Below are 19,906 nucleotides of genomic sequence, written 5' to 3'. Positions count from 1 at the left end.
CTTTTGGTCCCGCCCTGTTCTTCGCTGATTCAAAACAAAGTCGAGGCTGACGTCACACACACACACACACACACACACACACACACACACACACACACATACACACACACACACACACACAGGCTCTCATTTAGACAAAGCAGGAACTCCCTCCTTCCCTCCCGTCTTCCTCCTTCTCCCCCATTTTGTTTTTGAAGAGGGGAGCAGGGAGGCCCCTGTCCACTTTCCATTCTCTCATTTCAGGAAGTAAACTTTCCTCAGAAATCCCAAATAAATGCCAACCTTTTTCTAATTGTTTTTGGCACAAGCATCTCGTCTCATCTGTGAAGAAAGGACAGTGACTGTGCTGCCGTAGAGGAGTGTGTGTTTACATTTTGACGTCTGTTCAAAGTGAAAGATGAGAGGCGATAAATCTGACTCTCAATGATGGAATCTGATTTTAAAAAAAAATTTTTTTTTGACCAACCGGAAATCCTTAAAGAATGTGCAAGAATATGAGTGAGTTTGTTAGAAAATGCTTGTAACTTACAAATTCACCACCTTAAATTTGTTAATTACAAATGAATTAATGAAGATTGGTTATTTGCCAGGATGTATTTATTTTTCACTGAGTACAATTTGGTTTTAGAAGACAGCAGAATTTGGAGAATTATTAAAATGTTCTGACTTAATTAAATTTCTATTGTCTTGATCACGGAAACATCATTATTACAGTATTTCAGGTGAAAGACAGATAAGTAAACACCCTTAAATGACTCTCTGTGTTTCACCTTTAAACATTCAACATTAAAATGATGTGAAATTTCATCAAGTGTCACTGTATTGGCAAATATTTTTTTTCCTGCATATTGCCTGACATCCAAATGTACCAAAAACCTCCTCAATTTAGCACATGACTGTCTCAGCTGTGACCCTCCACAGGAGGTAAAACCAGCTGCTATGTTAAAAATAAATTCTGCATACAAGTTAGCTTTTTCCCACTTTTTCCTTACACATCAAAAAGGATAGACAGGTTTGAATTTCTGACACTCATTTGAGCTTCTTAACAGATAAGCTACCTTATGAGGTAAGAATTAAAATATTGGGAAAAATGATATGTATCCGTTAAAAACAGTCTGCTATGTTAATATATCAAAAACACATATGTTGACATGATTTCTAAAGTCTTCATTCTTACAGTAAAATGATTGATTTTCGTTTAGTTGCTCTTATATATTTGTCAGAGTAGGTGTCAGAATTCACTGAAACATATTGTATGTTTTTCATGAATATTAATTTCATGAATAGTGAATATTTATGAGTGTTTGAGTTTTATTCTCAGCCCTACATGTAATTCATAAATGCCCTAAATGTACTTTAACGTCACTTGTGTGTTAGTTAAAACATAGAAATTATGGCAAACTTATCACTCACATTTGAATCATTTTAGATTTGGATTTTTTATATAAGTGTGTGTGTCTGTGTGTAATATATTTATATATCTATATTACTCACAACCTTTCAGACATGATATAATTTGTTGGATTCTTATATATATAATCATTTATGTATTGGCTATCTGGGGTTTCTAATAATTGTTTTGTGATGGTGATGTAGTCAAACCATCAGGATTTACTGAAAAATCTTTCATGACTTAAATTTGAAATAATTAGTGTCTTGACAGCTGTAAAGAGCATTCAGATATGTGTACATTTACACTTCAGCTTTTAGCCTTTGGATGATAAGTTTTTAAAAATGTTTTTTTTATTCTACCTTTTCTGAGAGACATCTTCCAACTATTTAAGAAAGAATATATTTATCTTGTCATTCTTGTTTTTGGTTGAGCACTGGTTTCCTCTGTGTCAGTTGCTACTATTTTTCCCATTGTTAAAAAAGCCAGACAGACGTAATTATAAGATTGGAAATATTTGTAAAATACTGTTAAATCATTTTGCGAATCAGAATCACTGATAATTACCTCATGACTCTGACTTCATACCCGAAAGATAAAGCTCTTTCCTTTGTCTAAAACGTGTTCATCAGATTCAGGATCTCATCTGGGAAATATTGATTAAAATCATTTAGATGTTAACATTTTTGTCAGGTGATGATTTTATAAGTCTTACCGCAGGGAGTGGCCTGTCGGAATTACTGCCTTTAAGGCCACACTGTTCACCTTGTTGCTTTAATTAACAAAAAGCTTTGATTTACGTCCAGGACGAACTGGTTTTGAAATTTTAGAAGAATCCTCCTTTACCTATCTTCAAATAATACATCCCTAAACGTTTCCTCTCATTAAAGACACCAAGTGATAAGCTATACTCGCTGACACTGTTATTCACTTTGTCTTAAGATGTAAAAACGTAATATGGCTCTGTCTAATCAGTTAAACCCAGTCTGCCTCAGCCGCCATGCTGCAGTAATGTTCTGCTTTAAGTTCATTCGGCTTTATGTTCTCTTTATCACAGCCGGGGTTAAGCAAAGTCTTTGGAATAATTCCTAAGACACAAAGACAGATAATTAGCCGTCAAATTTGTCTTGAGAACGTGGCACTACGTTGTAGCCTATTAATCTGTTTTTAACCGACACCCGTTTGAGTTTTCTGCCACATCACAGCTTTTGTCGGTTGAGCCTGCAAATTGGAAACAAATGTATTCCTAGAAACGCTGCGGGTTTAATTCAGTGGATCGTTGGTTTCAGTGTTAAGCAGTAGGAGTGGTCATATAGTAACCTAGTTTGTCCATATTCATTCCACAACCTTTCTTTACCTGCCCAGTATAGAAAGCGGCGGTGATTTTGCCCCCGTTGCTGAAAGCAAGAGGGAAAACCCGACACTTGTGTTCTGAAACCAGAGTATATCTAGTGTTTCTTCTCTTCTCGCTGACATACTACGACCAAACGCCCATGTTGTATTTCAGGCGTGAGCACTCATGGAGCATTCTATAGTATAACCCCCTCCTCCTCTTTCTCTCTCCTCGCGCAGCCCCTCCCTTCCCTCGCGCCGCTGTAGTAACTCCCGAGTAGTTTTTACGCACTTTATGAATGGAGAGACGCGCTCGTGCTCCTCTGCTCTAGCGCGCGGAGAGAGGGCGCAGGCAGAAGGTGCGTGCACGCGCGAGAACGAGCGAGCGAGCGAGCGAGGGGAAGGTGTGCATGTCCAGATAATTAAAGAGAATCGTATAAGTTGTAACACAAGCTGTGCTCGACTCTGTGTTTTATTCCATTTGACAGTTACTAGTTGTGGAGTAGTTTATATCAGCCTCTACCTGGACACTGAAAATGATACGTATGGCGCGCGTATCTGTGCGCGCACACGTAGGGAGGTGTGTCAGTTTTAACGGTCTGAATGTTATAACTTACTTTTTTCTATTACATTAACACGACAGACTACAGCTGTGACTTCAATATTACATCGAGCAACTGTGTAGGCCATAGGCGAATAACAATTATCTATCTATCTATCTATCTATCTATCTATCTATCTATCTGTCTGTCTATCTGTCTATCTGTCTATCTGTCTGTCTGTCTGTCTGCCAAACAGTTATGGTGGCAGCTGTGAGGTAAAACAGATGGCTCGGATGAAGGCATTATTGTGCTGTTGCACTGACTGAAGCGACCCACAGCCCAACACACCGCCTGCATGGTCCCATGTTCATGTAATGGCGCATGTGGGCTGATCGCCCCCTCCTCCTATGTGCTGTATGTGCTCTGTTCTGGTGAAGTCTCCCCCGTCATGTGACTGCACACTCATTGTAGTAAATGGGCGTTGCCTGGTCAAGATGGCTGCTTACTGGCTCTCACATGTATGTAGGCTATTTATGTATGTAGCCTATGTGTGTGTGTGTGTGGGGGGAGAGAGAGAGAGAGAGAGAGAGATGGCATTTTATTGAACCAGAAAATCTGGCTTTTTTGCACATCTGTCTATGCGGGCAACAGCCTCCAACCGACACTGGCAACATGTCAGTTGGTGGTATACTAATAAATGTTCATGGGAGCATTATCTAGTGTGCGGACTCCATTTTTCAGTTTTCCACACGTTCTTCTGTCCAGCATCGAGTATTTATCGCTCGGATGTGCGTGCTTTTGTTAACTTTTGACATGTTAAACTGTATCTCTTCCTTCGCCGCGGCCGCATGGAGGTTTATTAGTTTATTACAGAAGAAAATAAGATTTGTAACCTTCAGATGAACAGACGGCCCTGGTTACTGCCTTGCTCTGAGCTGATTCAAATGCCTCGCCACTTACCAACAATGACCTACCCGCCATTAATTGTTTGCGTTTTGTAAGAATGTTGCAGGTGAGCGACTTTCCCTAGTTTTCTTCCTCTCATATCCTTTCTACTTTAACTGCAGTGACATACAATTTTAGGAACTGTAGCTATCGTTCTGTTTTAAGTTCACCCCGGCAGATGAACTGTGCGCAGTAATGCCATAACTTGACTCTTTAGCCTATTTAAGGTTCGACAGCGAGGTGTCCTCCCTTCATCCAGGCTATTTTAGAACAGCCAACAACATAAAGCATATGAGTTGTAAGGCTATACGGACATAACATTCAAGTCCGAGTTTTAAAATGTTCCGTTCACAAATGAGAACCACAGACTCATTACACTGCCTTCCTGCGGGCCTGCTGCTCCCCCCCGCCCAGCAGTAGTCCTTAACATGAAATGGCTATAGGCACCACAAAATGGCGAGTAGTGAGGGAGGGGAGGGGAGGAGGCGCTACACAGCGCAGGGAAGAGCTGGTGAAGGTGTGAGCACCTCACCAACTGCTCCTTTCAATTAACGGGCCGCAGTTGGCGGAGAATGCATAGAAAAGAATTTAGAAGTTATCCATAATTTCACATGTTTTGTTAACTGTAATTTAGTAAACTCCCTATCACCGAAGGTTCAATGACAGCACAGGCCTATGAGCCGAATAAGACATAAATGGACAGATCTGGTCTTCTCCTAATTAATACCCGCTCGCACCTTTTCTCGCGGTGATAACGTCACTTAATTATCCGCGAGGTGGATTCTGTCTGTATTTCAATTTGTAAAAAAAAAAAAAAAAAAGAAAAAAGAAAAAAGTCGCTCCAATTACATAACGGCCGAGGCTGAGTCAGTTCCACCTACTCAAAATGGAGACCCTCGCCTCCTCAAAATGGAGGCCTGCCGCACGAGCTGCAGGCGGGGTCAGAGTGGAGAACAGAGCCTGAACTTTGACCCATACTGTTGTACCCCCCCTACCCTAAATGAATTCCACAACTGAGGCCTCCCTCTCTCCAACATGTCGCCCACCCTTTTGTTAAATTGTAACTTCTCTCACACCGTCCTTTCAGTTGTACAGCGGTAGACTAAACATATATGTTTCTTTTACTAAAAGCGCACAGACACACAAATCATGCGTGCGTATTTTTCTGTTCTATTCTTTTCCACCTATGTCCTCGTGTAGTTTAAAAATCTACAAACGTACAAACAGCATTCTTTTATATCATTATGTGCGTTTATTACAAACAGCACATTTCTCCTTACAGCCGCAAGACTCGCACTTATTGTCTTGATGTGTCCATCAACAATCGTAATAAGAATCATTATTATGACATATTATAAAATAATATTTACAGATTTTTTTTTTTACCTTTTTTCTGTTACCGTCTTCTTTTTTTCCTCTTTTCTAATACCATGCCATAATACACAAAGGATCATAAAAGGAAGGTAAAATACGCGGGAGTCGCTTACAGAAAACATAAGGGATGGGTATTCGTGATTTTTACACACACACACACACACACACACACACACACACACACACACACACACACACACACACACACACACACACACGCATATAAATATTGTATACTTGAGTGCCTTTGCAGATAGCATCTGAGCTGTCAGCTTACTCACCAATGCTCATGGTGGCATCAGTAAGTTTTGATTGGACAATAAAATTACCCTTAAGTAGGGTTTAGTGGGCCAATGGGATTGCAGCGAGCGAGTGAGATGACCTTTCCCCTATAAATCTTGGCCAATCGAGGAGTGATGACAGTCATGATAGGGCAACACTTTCTCTCTCTATGTTTCTGTCCCTCCCTCTATGTATTGTTTTCCAATATTGCCGAGTGGTTAAAAAGGCAGGAACATTTTTTCACATTAAATATGATTACTGTAAATGTGATGTGGTACTGTGTAGCTTATATGGGCTTGTGAGTGAATGGTCACTGTTTAAGAGAGGAGGATGCAGGTTCAGGAGCTGAATTAGTAATGCTGCCATTCTCTGTAGAAATGGCTGTCAAAGCGCCCTTGGGCAAGGCATTTAGCAGAGCTCTGATTGGCTGAGGTCATATAGGGCAGCTCCCAGGTGGGATGGTATGGAGCTTTAAATCCAGAAAAATGGTAGTTGGTGCACAGCGAGGCAATATCCCAGAATGGAAGCTTGAAGATGTACAAACTGACTGAAATGAATTAAAGGTACATTATTATTTAAAACTATTTTATTAGTTTAAAATCACACTAGGAAATGGTATGCATATGAAAAAATCTGCAGATGGCAGACGTTGTTAACAAAGGGAGTGGCACTGCCTGTAAGGCAAAAACTCTCCGACCAGCCTACTGTGGCGTCTCTCATGTGAGATGTAGTGACTACTTTTGACTTTGACATGTAATGGCTGTGACATCAGCTGTCAGAACACTAACCCAGAGAAAGCAGTGCACCATTTCTCTGCCCTTTAGTGATTTAGTTTGGATTTCCCCCCTTTTAAAAACACATTTGCTCTTTTCCATCACTGTTCTTTTTCACACTCTCACACTGAATTTACACATATTTACAGCTGGCGGCAGCCCAGTACACTGTCACGTCCACTGACTGAGCCGCTCCGCTCAAGGTGGCCAGCATGGAATCTCTCCTCTAGCGTTTGTCCCTCTCACTTCCCTTTTTCGCTCTCTGTCTCTTCCACCTCCTCACCCCCGACCTCACCATCTCCTCCTACTCGTTTTCCTCTTTCCATCCACCTCCTGCCCCTGCTGTCTATTTAAAGCTCTCATACAGTGTTACATCCACTGCGAGGAAAAACTCTAGGAGAGGGTGTGGAGGGAGGGACGGGGATGGAAGAAAGTGTGTAAGAGATAGAAAGAGGTAGGAAGACAGAAGATAGATGGGACACTGCTGGACACGCTCTGCACATGAGGGAAAAAAGATTCAGTACATTTGCTCAAGAAAAAGAGAATACAAATGAATTTGTGTTTCCTTTAACTATTGTGAGTATTCAGCAGGGGGCGCAATAAGATCACCTATAAAAAGAGTGCTAACAACCCTCCTGTGCCACTTGGTTCATTGTGACGTATTGTTGCTCTTCATAGAGAAAATAAGTAATTGCATCCAACTTTTCTAATAAACAGGTGGATGAAAACTGACGAAATCATTTTTTGATGCTTAGGTTGGACCTGTATCACCTGTAGTACAATCAAACAGCAGCTCTTGCATCTTCCATCTGACCCTTTCTTTACCTGACCTTAACTCTCTTCTCCCTGCACCAATATCCATTCATGCAGTATCTAATTTACCTCATTTATCTGATCCTGCTGAAACGTCCACCTCAGCAGTTCAGACACCACAGCGGTGACAGTGGTGTTAGCTGGAAGTGTCAGTAGGTGGAGCTAGGAAGGTATTAAGCTGAACGGAAGACAGGTAGTCGGGGTTAGATGAGAGGAATTTGGCTTTTAACGACGTTAGTATGAATGTTGGATGATGGTGTTTGGTTGCCTCGACCTGCTCGCTCCTCACCATTAGCAATAAAAAATTCATCTGTGATTTTATGCTGGCTTGATAGCTCTTATAAAATATTAACCCCCTGCACTTCTGTGCTCTTCTAGCCTGCTGCTAGTGTTTGCTTGGTGCTAGGGGGCATTTGAGAGCAGGTTGCGTAGCGGGTAATGGCTACACTGGGCGCCACCGTCTCTAAATGTGTTTCAAGTGCTTTACTAAACTATTATTACAGATGAGACCTGAGCAGTAAAACAATCAAATCTCGTTTAAAGGGAAACTTCTCTTGTGTGGCGTTTTTATATGAGATGTCTGTCAATAAGCGATCGTGTCACCATTTTTAACTCTTTGTGGTTCGGCGCTGCTTCACTTCAGTCTTAAGTTTAGTGGCTCAAACTTTTACATCCATCGCAATCAAAAACTAGGACTGCACATGCACTGTTTATTAGGTTAATAGCTAATCAGCCACTTATTTGCGACAGTTATCGCATGATTGTTTTCTTAGATTACACAGCACAATACATCACGGCCGTGCTGACAACAGTACTTTCAGTCATAAGTGAGGGGAGCTCCCCTGCTAAAAGCTACTGACTGTCAGTGATGCTGATGATTTAACACAATCAGGTCAGCTTGATGATTTGCTGTCAAAGATTCATTCACACATACACTGAACACTCTAATACTAATGTGTAATGGCAAATAAGCACTCTGTGACCAGCTCCTTGCTCACACTTGATCATCCGTAGGGGAACGGTGGCTGCTGATAAAACACATATGCATTCGGGCTCAACCCCTCTAGAGAAGAGACTTGTGGTGGCCATTTAACACCAGACCTCAAAACAGCGTCAGAGTTGTTTGGCAACAGTGTGTTCGGAAAGTTTCTTGCGGCAGAGGCATCCTACGGAGCCTGACCTACGGTACGGTCAGAGACGCATTACTCAACGCAAGTAGTCACACGTGTCACTGACCACCTCCAAATGTGGTCTAAGTGATCACATTTGTTTCGACTGGTATTGGTGGAAACATTCTCCTATTGATCCAGACTACATACCGATTATGTCATGCACGGAAGATAAACATGCCTTAACTTTTAGCTGTGACTGACAGGAAAACAGAAGGTCGCCTCGAAATCGGGCAGAGCCGAGCTCAAACCACGCAGCTCTCTTTCGCTTTGTTTATTGAGTCTGTTATGCTGATTTGTTTAGTCTGGTGCTGAGGTGCCGCGGTTTATCACGTTGTTTGTTGGTGAGGTCACTTGAGACCCTTGCAGACGGCTGCTAATGCTGGACGCAGTGAAACTGTGGATAAAAGGCTTTGCAATGTATCGATGAGCACTTGTGAAGCAGTCAGCTGGAAGAGTTTGTATGCACTTTGTTTTCCTTTTACCGGGAGTGTTTCTCAGAGAGTCAGGCCCGTCCAGTTGCATCATCTTGACGTCTGTTTGACTGAATGTGAAGCCTGTTATCTGAACACTTGAAGTATACTGAGCGTGGGTCCCTGTAGCCCTGCTTCCATGCGTTTGATTTGATGCAGCAGATTATTCAACACAAATGAATTAAGTCATTCTCAAAGTCAAAATAAAGAAAAGATAAACTGTAAAAATTCTCTCCTATTGTAGCTCAACCTCTCTTTCTTTCCTTGCACACTAAAAACCTTCCAAATATCTGTCTCATCAATATTAATGAATATTTACCTGATTTAGCAAGTGAAGATATTAGTCAACACCTTCCATCTGGGTTGCATACGCTCTGCTGTTAAAGATGTCAGTCAAACCCGTCAAACTTGCCTTTTTTTGGCTTTGAAAATTCCCACTGGGAGTAGTAAAACTGCCAAGAAACACACACGCGCACACAAACAGCCACACATTATCCCCCATTTCCATAATCTTATTTGATCTAAAACTTTGGACTGTGTGGCTGTGAATGGCATCATGCCCACGTTGATGTGTGTGTTATTATATGAATGTGTGTACCGCTTTACTAGACTGCTGGGAACAGTTTTCATTGACTTTTCAGCTCATAATCTGTCTCTGTCTGACTCTCTCAGATTTAATCAGCTTAAAAGAAGCACTACTGCTAACCATACTGTAACACACACACACATACACAGTTTCCCAGAAACTTTCATGGTAGCGTTGTACTCATTAAGCTACACAACACCAAGTGGATGGATGTAGATGTTTATAGGAAAGCCAGTAAACCACAACGAGCAGTGGCCAGTGCTGTACTGTGCATTCATTGTTGGCAACATGATCAATAAGTCACCAGAGGTCCATTCATGGCCCACAGTGCTGTGCGAACAGAAATACATTGGTTCATCGGTTATCACAGCGGAAGAATATAACTTGCATCTTGAGCAACAGAAGGCCTTTAAGCTCTCTATAACTCATGATGAATCCTAAGATGCTGAAAAAAGGCATATCACGTGAAATATTATACTTGTATACATGTGAATTCATTGTATATGAAATGCTGTTTCAAATGTGACAATCCACATGTGCATTAAAGTAAGTAAATAAGTAAATGTATTACATGTGAAATTGTTGTTTTCCTGAAAATTACATGCTGGTATCATGAATTTCATGAAAAGCTTGTATGCTTGTATTTGCTATTTGTGTTGCCACGCCACATCAAATTCACATGTGCCAAAAGTCAGAAAAAAATTGTATCACCAGGTGTTTGCATTTGTGTGGTCATTGGCCACTAATAAACTGAACCAATGAAAAGCCACCACACTGTGCATATACCAGATGACAGGAATAAACTGCATTGCTCATTGCTATTAGCAGCTTGAATATGCTGTTCATCATTTCATGTAGGCTGTTCACCACTGAATTGTAAATATATACATGAACTAGGTCGGCCAACATATCATTCAACCACATTCAAGCCAAAGAGGAGAAAGGCCTGTCATCATAGCCTCCACCCGGGTGCATCTCACTACCTCCCTGTTATCTCTAAGAATTTTTTGTCTTGTTTGAATCTTTGTAGTCTCAAAGCGGTGAATCATACAAATGGGGATAACTTACACTTTTAGCAACAGTCTCCTCTCAAGGGCATTCTCCACAGACTCCACACACCTGGCCAATCGCTGCGTAATGCGGGTGGGATTGTTAGATTGTCTGTTTGGTAAGGTTACAATAATTGTCAGACCCCACCACCGCAATTCCGACGTTGGTAAGATGTGTTGTGAAGGGGTGTGAGATGCTGCACAACCACCTGACAAACACTTCGGTTGAAGCATACTGGCGCCTTAAGACTTTACTAACTGAATACAGCACATGTTAAGACTCAGCAAAAGAACAACAGCATCACCCGCAGCATGAGTGCCCTGTTAATAACTGACAGCAGTTCTTAACTAATCAAATGGGGTCCGTCTTGTTGGTTGGTCGACACTGGGCAACAATCTGGAGCAATTAGTCTTGCGGTGGCACCTTGTCTGAAAGTGTGATAAGCAATTAGCTCTATGTCTCTATGTCACAGTCGTAATGAGCGTGTATCACTCTGCAGATCATTAGGTAGAAGACTGACTCTTTGAAAAGGTGTTGGAACCTGGTGATGTGGGCGCTCAGCGCTGCACCTGATTAGAGTTAGGGGCAGTAGGATGCATGCTGATTGTTGATTTCCTTTTTAAAAGATCATATTGATAGAGATGACATATTTACCCCACGTCTTTTGCCAACTCTCACTAATTTAGACAAACCATCACAATCAATATTTAGTCACATATATTTTTTTGGTCAAAGGTCTGACCATACAGGTGTATTGGTCCACATCATTTTGTCATTCCTCCTATTTTTGCCTTCTTCTTTCTCTTCTTGCTTTCCTCATCCATGGTTTCTTCTTACATGCTCTACTCAGTGTGTTCTCCTCTAGCTGATAGTCATTTAGGGTCACGTTGCATTCTTTTGAATATGAAAATGTAGGGCACACACACAGACATGCTTCGCTGTGGTCCCAGGGCCCCCTCTGTCTGGTCTTAAGAGCTCTGACCCTTGGCCTTTGACCCTCCCAGAAGCGAAGCCTTTCCTCCTGCTCCTCTCCTGCACCTCCTCCTCAAGGACCTCACTCTTTCCATTCTCTTGCTTCTTTTCTTCCTTCTCCTCTTTCTCTCCACTCCTTTGTTCTGCTGAAGGCTGGAGCTGAGCATGGATTTAATGCCTTCACAGCTGAGGGAACCTCAACAAGTCCAGTTTTTACATTGGACTTCACACATTTTCAGGCTTCATTGACAGTGTGTTTCCATCATTGCATATCAACAATGAACCAGGGATGAGGATTTGAGACCAGATTTTGTTTTTGTTTCACTCGTGGAAATTTATTTAAATGGGACATTTTGACCATTATGTTATTCACTTATAAGTGAATAACATAATAGTGAACTACTGTCTGTTGTCATTTTGTACAATCAAAAACAAGAAAACAATTAATTTCATTTGAATTAAATCAGATTATTTAAAAGTCACGCTTTCAAGGAGGCATCGATGTACCTGATACTAATGATAAGTACATTTATGGTCAGTATGTAATCATTGTGATTTAGTGTTACTTTATGTAAGAGCTCAGGTTGACAGAGGGTGAGAGAGCAAACGGGTCAGACCACCCCAATAAAGGTAGAAGGCAGATGTGTAAAAACATTTTTTAAAAAGACAACAGATGAGTGAACAAGCGGGTAAGCAAATGCGAAGCATGTTGTTTTGTTGTCCATCCGCCCGCCCATCCATCTTCTTTGCCCGCCCATTCCTAACCTGTTGCCATGGTTTCAGCCAATGGTGTAGGCCATGGGTTAGCAGGCGGCGACAGTAGGGGTCAAACAAGTTCAGTGATGGTGGCTTGATGGGGGTGGGGATGTGTGTGTGTGTGTGGTTGGGGGGTGGACTGGAGTGATGGTATGGAATGGCGCTGGAGAGGATAATGGGGAGTTCATGTGTTGATAAGGTGGAACCTTGCATACGTGTGTGTGTGGGGGTCATGAAGGTTTTGGTGTGAACGGTGGAAGTTACACATATGGAGGTGTAGAGAAGGGGTCAGATTTCTGTGTGTTTGGAGGGGATGGGGGGTGGAGTTGGTGATATAGCTGACGGTCCGAGCATTGATCGAGGATCAAAGGGCTTTTACATTTTTTTTGGTTGGGGGATGTCAGGTATTTTGGATGCACAAAAGACTATTCATCTGTGCTGGAGCCTCCTGGGGGTTTGGGTGGAGCTTAGTATGGGAGGTGGAGATGGGGGGTTGGTTGTTGTTGGGGTTTAGGGTCATTGATGCTCAGTTGGATGGGGTGCAGGATTAGATAAGGAGTGGTAAAGATGGAATCACCAAAGTGATTACCAGTGAGGTCAGCAAAGTAGATTACAGCTCTTCAATACAAGCAGTTCCAGTGAGGAGGCCAAGACTGGACGGTGTATCACACATGCAACAGATGGAAAAATAGGCCTGTGTTGGGATGGAAATCAAGAACCATTACAAATGGCCTGATTCATGAGTATCAATTAGCTACAACTCTGTTCCAAACAGTGATTTAACACCATGATACACCTTCCTGGGGTTTGATGTCATGGTGGGACTTGAACTAGATACAAAGAGTACTCGCACACTGAATCAGAGCTCCCTTTAATTTATTTGTGACGTTTTGACCAACTGCAGGTCTTCCTCGGGCAAATGGTGGGACCTGAGCCATGACACAAAGGAAAAGGAAATGTGGTGTGGTTTACTACATATGCACTACTTTCAGTAAGACAGCTCTGTAGCTCTGAGCTACAGAGATTAAGCAACTTAAATCAATGCTATAAAATCTGTATGTACTTTTATTTTATTACTTTATGTAAAGGGGAGCAATTAAAAAAAATGCTATAAAAACAATAAAACCCTAACCCTAACCTTAAATCATTTTGCACTTTTCTTGTGACGGAACAGTCCCAGAGTTCCCAAGAAAACACAAGAACTGAACCCCAAGAAGGTCACAAGAAAACGAAGGACGCTTTGTGTTACTAATGTATTGAATGCAGAAGGGGGGAGGAGGGACATCCATATGCAATAGAGAAGTGGTTAAAGATGAGATGCAGCCAAGAAAACATACTCACAAGGCACGGTTACAGTGATAATAGCAAATGTGCAAAACCACACTTGCTCACAACCTGATACAAACACGTTAGCTGGAAGAAATACAGGATTAAGATGCACTTGCACACACATACGACTGCCACCCCTTCTAATCAGCAGTCCACCCTTCCCCCACTGTGTGTGGGCGGTTGAACAGGACGCTGTCCCACTGCTTTGCTGTTGATTCAGTGGTTTTCTCCAACAACTGGAGCTCAAGCCCTGTAATGGCGGACTATAGCAGCTGGACTGTGATGTCAGATGAGGTGCAATGGGGAAGTAGACAACCCTCCACCCCCCATCTGCAGAGATGTTTTGATGGTCAGACTCAGAACCCTTATAGCAGCCAGGAACAAAACGTTTCTAGCAGTTTCTCTGCTCAGAGATAGTGGTACAGATGGTGCAGGGATATCAGGACCTCATGGGCAACGCGTCGGGATGATACAAGACTATCTCCATGAGAAAGACACAGAGTGCCCACCCGACTTGCTCATGCACAACTGCTCCATCTGTGAGTGGTTGAAATTGCAAAAAAGGTTTGTTTCTAAAGAAGCATTTGGGCCTAACGTTGAGTTTCCCAAGTTGAGAAATCCCGAGCGAGAATTGAGTCATCAATGTAGGTGAACAAGCCAACAGTGTTGGCTCTTCCTGAATGGATTTCCAAAGCCTGGCTTTTACTCTGGGTACCAGTATTGTTGAGTTGTAGATGTAAATATGAGATCTCTTGTTGCCGAAGTTGTCTTCTTTTGGCAAGAATTGTGTGTGTTCAAACATGCCAAAAAGGAGTGTCTACTTACAGTTGAAAAGGCTTGAAGTAGAACACATGCTGTCTGCATTGCATCATTTGATGTGTGACAGTCGACACCTGTTCACTTCAATTCAAGAATACTTTATTTATCTGTCAAGGGGCAATTTGAGGCGCGCAAGTTTGCAGACAAAGTACACATAAACAGTTCATTCACACACACTGGACGCATCGTACAGATGAAATAGTTATGGTACTGTACAGTTTGTGATATGTGAGATACATGACCATGGATATAATTGGGGTGTCTTAGAAGTTTCCATGATGTGTGATTGGTAAAGCTTAGGCTGCGCAGAGAATTCAGACTTCATTAGAGATTCCTAACCCCTTTCAGACTGTAACAACAAGCCCGGTACAGTACAACCTGGGTGTCTTGTCAGTGTAAAGGGGCAGACACACCCATCCAGTGTTAGGGTTAGCAACCCCAAAAAGATGCTTATTGGAGCATTGGATGGGAGTTTTTAGCTTTTTATTAAGGTGAACGACAAAGAAATGTTGCACCAAAAATAAAAGCAACATTTCAGTGAGCACTTTTAATGACATCAAAACACAAAAAAACATGTTTGACACATAAACTTTTTAGCACAATGTGGTTAAGCAGTGATGTGTATGAAGTATGGTGACCAGGTCAGTGGTAGTGATAGTTGAACCAGTCAGAGCTGATGGATGGAGTGTTAGTACACCATTTTGATTTAGTGTTCGCACCAGAGGAAGTGACTTCAAACAGACTCTCTTCCTCTCTCCACTTGTTTGTCTCTCAAGACACGTTCTGACTTCATTCAGTGCCCTCGTCTTCCTTTCACTCTCTCATCCGGTAAAGTGTTACACCTGTCAGCAGTGTCCACTTCCAACACACACACACACACACATATACACACACACACACACACACACACACACACACACAGTATTTGACCGCTGAGACACTTGTCTTTCTGTTTGCAGGTTTTTTTTTTTAACTTCCTAACATCCTCTCCTTCTTTTTCTCTCCACAGGACCAGGAAGCTGCAGATCAGAAACATTCCACCTCACCTGCAGTGGGAGGTTAGTCCCTTATTCCTCTTTTATTTTTCTTGCTGGGATCATTTACAACCACATGACATTCCTGCCATCCACAACATCTTCACAACGTATTTTAAAATCTGTTGTTTGTCCTGTGCGGGCAAAGGCTCTCTGTAAAAAACAAAACAAAACCATTGGCCAGTTAGCTAGTCAGTAAAGTCTTTGTTGTTTTGTTGATATTTGCTAAAATATATGATATTTCACTGCTGCTCTAATGACCCATACTGTTGTTAGTGTCCTTTTGGAGTCTCTAAATGGCGTTTTTGGGTGTTCAGCTTGACAAAATTGTTATCATTACGTCATTTGGGTCCAGCCTTGTAGCTGTGGTTACATTGTGTTTCCTATTTCACACATACACTCCTTTACTTTAATCTGATGGCAATTTAACAAGTCAGCCTCATGTCTCAGTAAGCACCCTGGTCACTTTTATTAAAGTCACGGTGGCAATCTTGCGAGGTCGGACCTGAAACATTTCAGTGTGACTTTCATTAGACACAAGTCTGAATTAAAGACTGCAGCACAAGTAAAAACATGCAGAGAGAGAAATGTGTGCGTCTTGTTTCACCTTTCTAATATCACTATAATAAATTTAATATCTCATCATCTCTTGTGCACAAAATCAGTTTAATTAATTTGGGAACACTGAAAAAGCCAGGTGTTGAGGAGATGGATCTTCTCATATCAGATGAGTCTATAAAAATGATTTTTCCCTTGTGATATGACTGGAGCAGAGGAGGTTAAAAAACCCTCACACGCCCTCTCTGTTTTTTTCAATTTGCATCGGTGCCAACAGTTGAATAAATGAATATCTAGTGAAATGCTTTAGATACATGCAGCATGTGAGTAAATAGGAATCAAACAAAAGTTCCAACTAAACATCCTGTCATTCAGTGCTTGTACATGTCAGACGTTGTAAAACAAGCAGCGGAATTTGCTTTCTAATAACGTTAAATTATGAAACTGATGTGAAAATGTGTCAGTGGATTCACTGTGAGGAATGATGGACTGTCACTTGTGTTCACAATGGTCATTAATTAAGGCTTCAACTGCAAAATACATTTAAAATCCATCAGTGATTCAGCCTGTGAACGAACAAAAAGTCTCTTTTCGTGCTGTCATAACATTTTTAACTTGCTCTACTCTCTCTCTGCTCCGTCTCACGCACCAGGTTCCAAATATTGCATAAGCATTGTCTCTTTCAGTAAATATCCCATCACGCCTGAATAAAGCCGTAGGGTTAAAGACACTCCTGTCTGAATGACAAAAAGCCACCACTTTAACAGATAGATGAAGAGACCAGGATCATGACCATAGTAAAATAGGTTCAAGAACATTCACATTATATTTTGTGATTTTTTTTTGGACCTGTGTGTAAATTAGGGAGTGCTAAGGTGGTGCATTGTAAACTACAGGAACCTTTTGAAATGGTATTACTTGTGATAAAATAACTTTCACATTCTTCCAGAAGCCAAACATTTTCTGCTGGAGTGAACAGACCTGAGCAGCTTGAATCTGCAACCGTTTTTTGGTTCAAAGAGTCTCAATTAGTCTTAGAATATACAACAACTTCAAAACAGCTTTGTGCAGCTGATGAAGTGAAGTCTGACTGTCACTTCTAAGTCATAGCCAAATTCTGTCTTTGTGAAGTGGATGGAGGGGAATGAAAGAAGCAGATTGAAAGTTTTCAGCCTTATAAAGTCCGTCTGACAGCATGAAATAAAGGTGGAGTCCCAGCAGCAGGTGATAACTCTGGCAGCCATGTACACCTGCACTGAGCAAAGTTTCTCTGCTCATAGATGAAGACAGAATCCTCCACTCTGAGAATCTGTTTGGATAATACCATCCAGGCTGACCTCACTGCAAATATTTGCAGCACTTGAGGCATGTGTTTGTGTGTGTGTTTGGGGTGTTTATGGGTCATATTTGGTGACTATGAATCATGTGGCCGGGAACCACAAATCTACCAAGCACTCGCAGCTTTGTGTGGAAACGATGACTTTCATTTGACGCTGTAGTGCTGCAGGATGCTGTGCAGCTGAAAGATGATTCTTAATGAGAGCCTAGTGATTAGAATCGGACGTTAACTAATAGTCATGTATTGATCAACATATGGGCTGACTGCTGTAAGCCCTAACCTATTGATTGTGCTGATTGTTGCAGTTATGTCGCCACTTCAGCTGAATGTCAAGCACCAACTACAGTAACATTTAACGACCGCAAGAACCTGATTGGGTAGCCGCAGTGAGCGCCAGGCCCCCTGTGAGCTTGATGATTGTCAACATGTGTACGCATTAACCACTGTGCAACACAACAGTTCAAGCTGCGGGTAGAATTATATACAAATTCAGTCTGAAGTGCGACAAAGTACATGATAATAAAATATTAAAACAAAAGGGTTACTGAGATTTTAAAGTTCATTTGTGGCCTTGAAAACCGGAGCTTTCGACAGCATCACAACATGTTCCTTAGCAGATTTAGTTTGCACAATTGTAAATGTTGCATTCGAAGGACTTCTCCTGCTCATGCTGGCTTAAATGTTGTTGGCTTGAGGTGAGATTGTTTTGCCTGCTGCTGCTCCCAAGGTCAAGAATACATCTCAGCTTTAAAGCCAACATTGACAAGAAGCCTTGAAAACGCTCAGAAAAATGAACATTTAAACATCTATAATTCCATGACAACCGGGCAGACTACATCTGCTGCATAATTTTTTTAAAGGGGGAATTCAAAGGCTCAATCTTCTTCTTTTAAAAATTCATATGAACACATGATTAGTCTTATTAACACGAATGATGAAAAATCTGAATTTTGTGTGTTTGCCAGCTGTTACAGCTGTTTTCTTGCTGTAATTATTGATGAAAACAAACCTTTAACAACATCAAAAAATGTATGGTTGAAAAATAATCTTACTGAAGGTCCAATGTCCAATAAACTATTGATAAGCCAATTTGAAGCAGTAAAATATGAGTTTTTTTGTATATACATTATATATTTTTTTTCTTTCAATTTAAAAAGGTATTTTTTAACAACAAAAATTAAATAAATTCCCAGTTGGTCCAGATAGCTTATGAGCCTACATTGCAGGCGCATTAAACAACAATAAAACTATTTTAATATTAAAGGAATATTATAGAATATGATTTATTTGGCTTCTCTACAGGGCTGGAGGATCAGATACAAAACAGAAAAAACACCATGAACATTTTGCAATACTATTTCCCATCACCTCTGGTTCATATTTCAAGTAGCATATTTCACTTTTAAACTTATGAAATATACAAAATTATGACCTTCTTTGGTCCAACCGCCAACCCCGCAATATTTCTCTGAATATATCATCATTTCTGAAAACTGTAAAACTGTAAGTGCTTTAAATATGATTGAAAAAAAGGCTGAGATATTTTAAAATAAAACTTTTTCTATACTGCAAGACCACAAGACACCCAGAGCAGCAAATGTGTGAATCTGTTTTTCTCTTCGCACTGGCTCCTCCTGCTGAATCTATTCACTTCTCTTTAATCTGTTGATTCATCAAACGAGACCGAAAGCAGGAGATGGGAATGCAGGAAGATCAATAGGCACCATGCATGTGGTGTGTGTTTGTGTGTGAAAATGTACCGTTATTGTTTCTGTGAGGGTGTGGCACACCGCCTGCCTCCTCTGTCAAGCAAGTGCCTGTGGGAGTGGCTCTGTGTGCGTGTGTGTGTGCGTGTGTGAGTGTGAGTGTGAGTGTGTCATTCGATTCTCTCCCTCTCTTTCTCCGTATCTCCGCTGGCCCGATGCTGCCATCTGTGTCCACACGGGGGCGACGTCTCTCCGCAAAACTGAATGAAATGTGTCATTTAAATGCTTGTGAACCTCTATTAACATGAGGGGTTCAGGGTCAGAGGTCACAGCATCCAGAGGACAAATGAATAATCATTGAAGAGAGAGGTGCTGACACTTCGCCTAAAAATGAAGCTGAGTTGAGTAGAGCAGTAGATCAGGAATCAAATTTTAAAAAATGTGTAGATGTTAAAATGAATCATCAGGTACAATACATGTTACAACACAAGCTCTTTAGTATATGTTTATTTCATTGCATATATTTGCAATTTTAGTGGCAAATTTCTAGAAGAGAAACAAACACAGGATTACAGCTTTAATCTACATCAGTATTTCGTTCGGTGCTTTAATGTGAGACATCAGCCTTCAGTTATTTGTATATCTGAGGGTGTGTTGTGAGTCT

General features: G+C 41.3%; 1 protein-coding gene across 1 annotated transcript in view; it reads left to right on the top strand.

The window, feature by feature from the left end:
• The window catches only part of igf2bp1 (insulin-like growth factor 2 mRNA binding protein 1), a 64,571-nt gene that overhangs the window by 26,720 nt on the left and 17,945 nt on the right, over window positions 1–19,906 (top strand). Inside the window, exon 3 of the mRNA XM_044332558.1 lies at window positions 15,615–15,663. Coding sequence (XP_044188493.1) covers window positions 15,615–15,663 — 49 coding nt within the window. The remainder of the gene's footprint in view (window positions 1–15,614; window positions 15,664–19,906) is intronic.

Source organism: Thunnus albacares, chromosome 17 (genome assembly GCF_914725855.1).
Source record: "Thunnus albacares chromosome 17, fThuAlb1.1, whole genome shotgun sequence".
In the NCBI taxonomy this organism is placed as follows: Eukaryota; Metazoa; Chordata; class Actinopteri; order Scombriformes; family Scombridae; genus Thunnus; species Thunnus albacares.
This window is presented reverse-complemented; position numbering and strand designations above follow the sequence as displayed.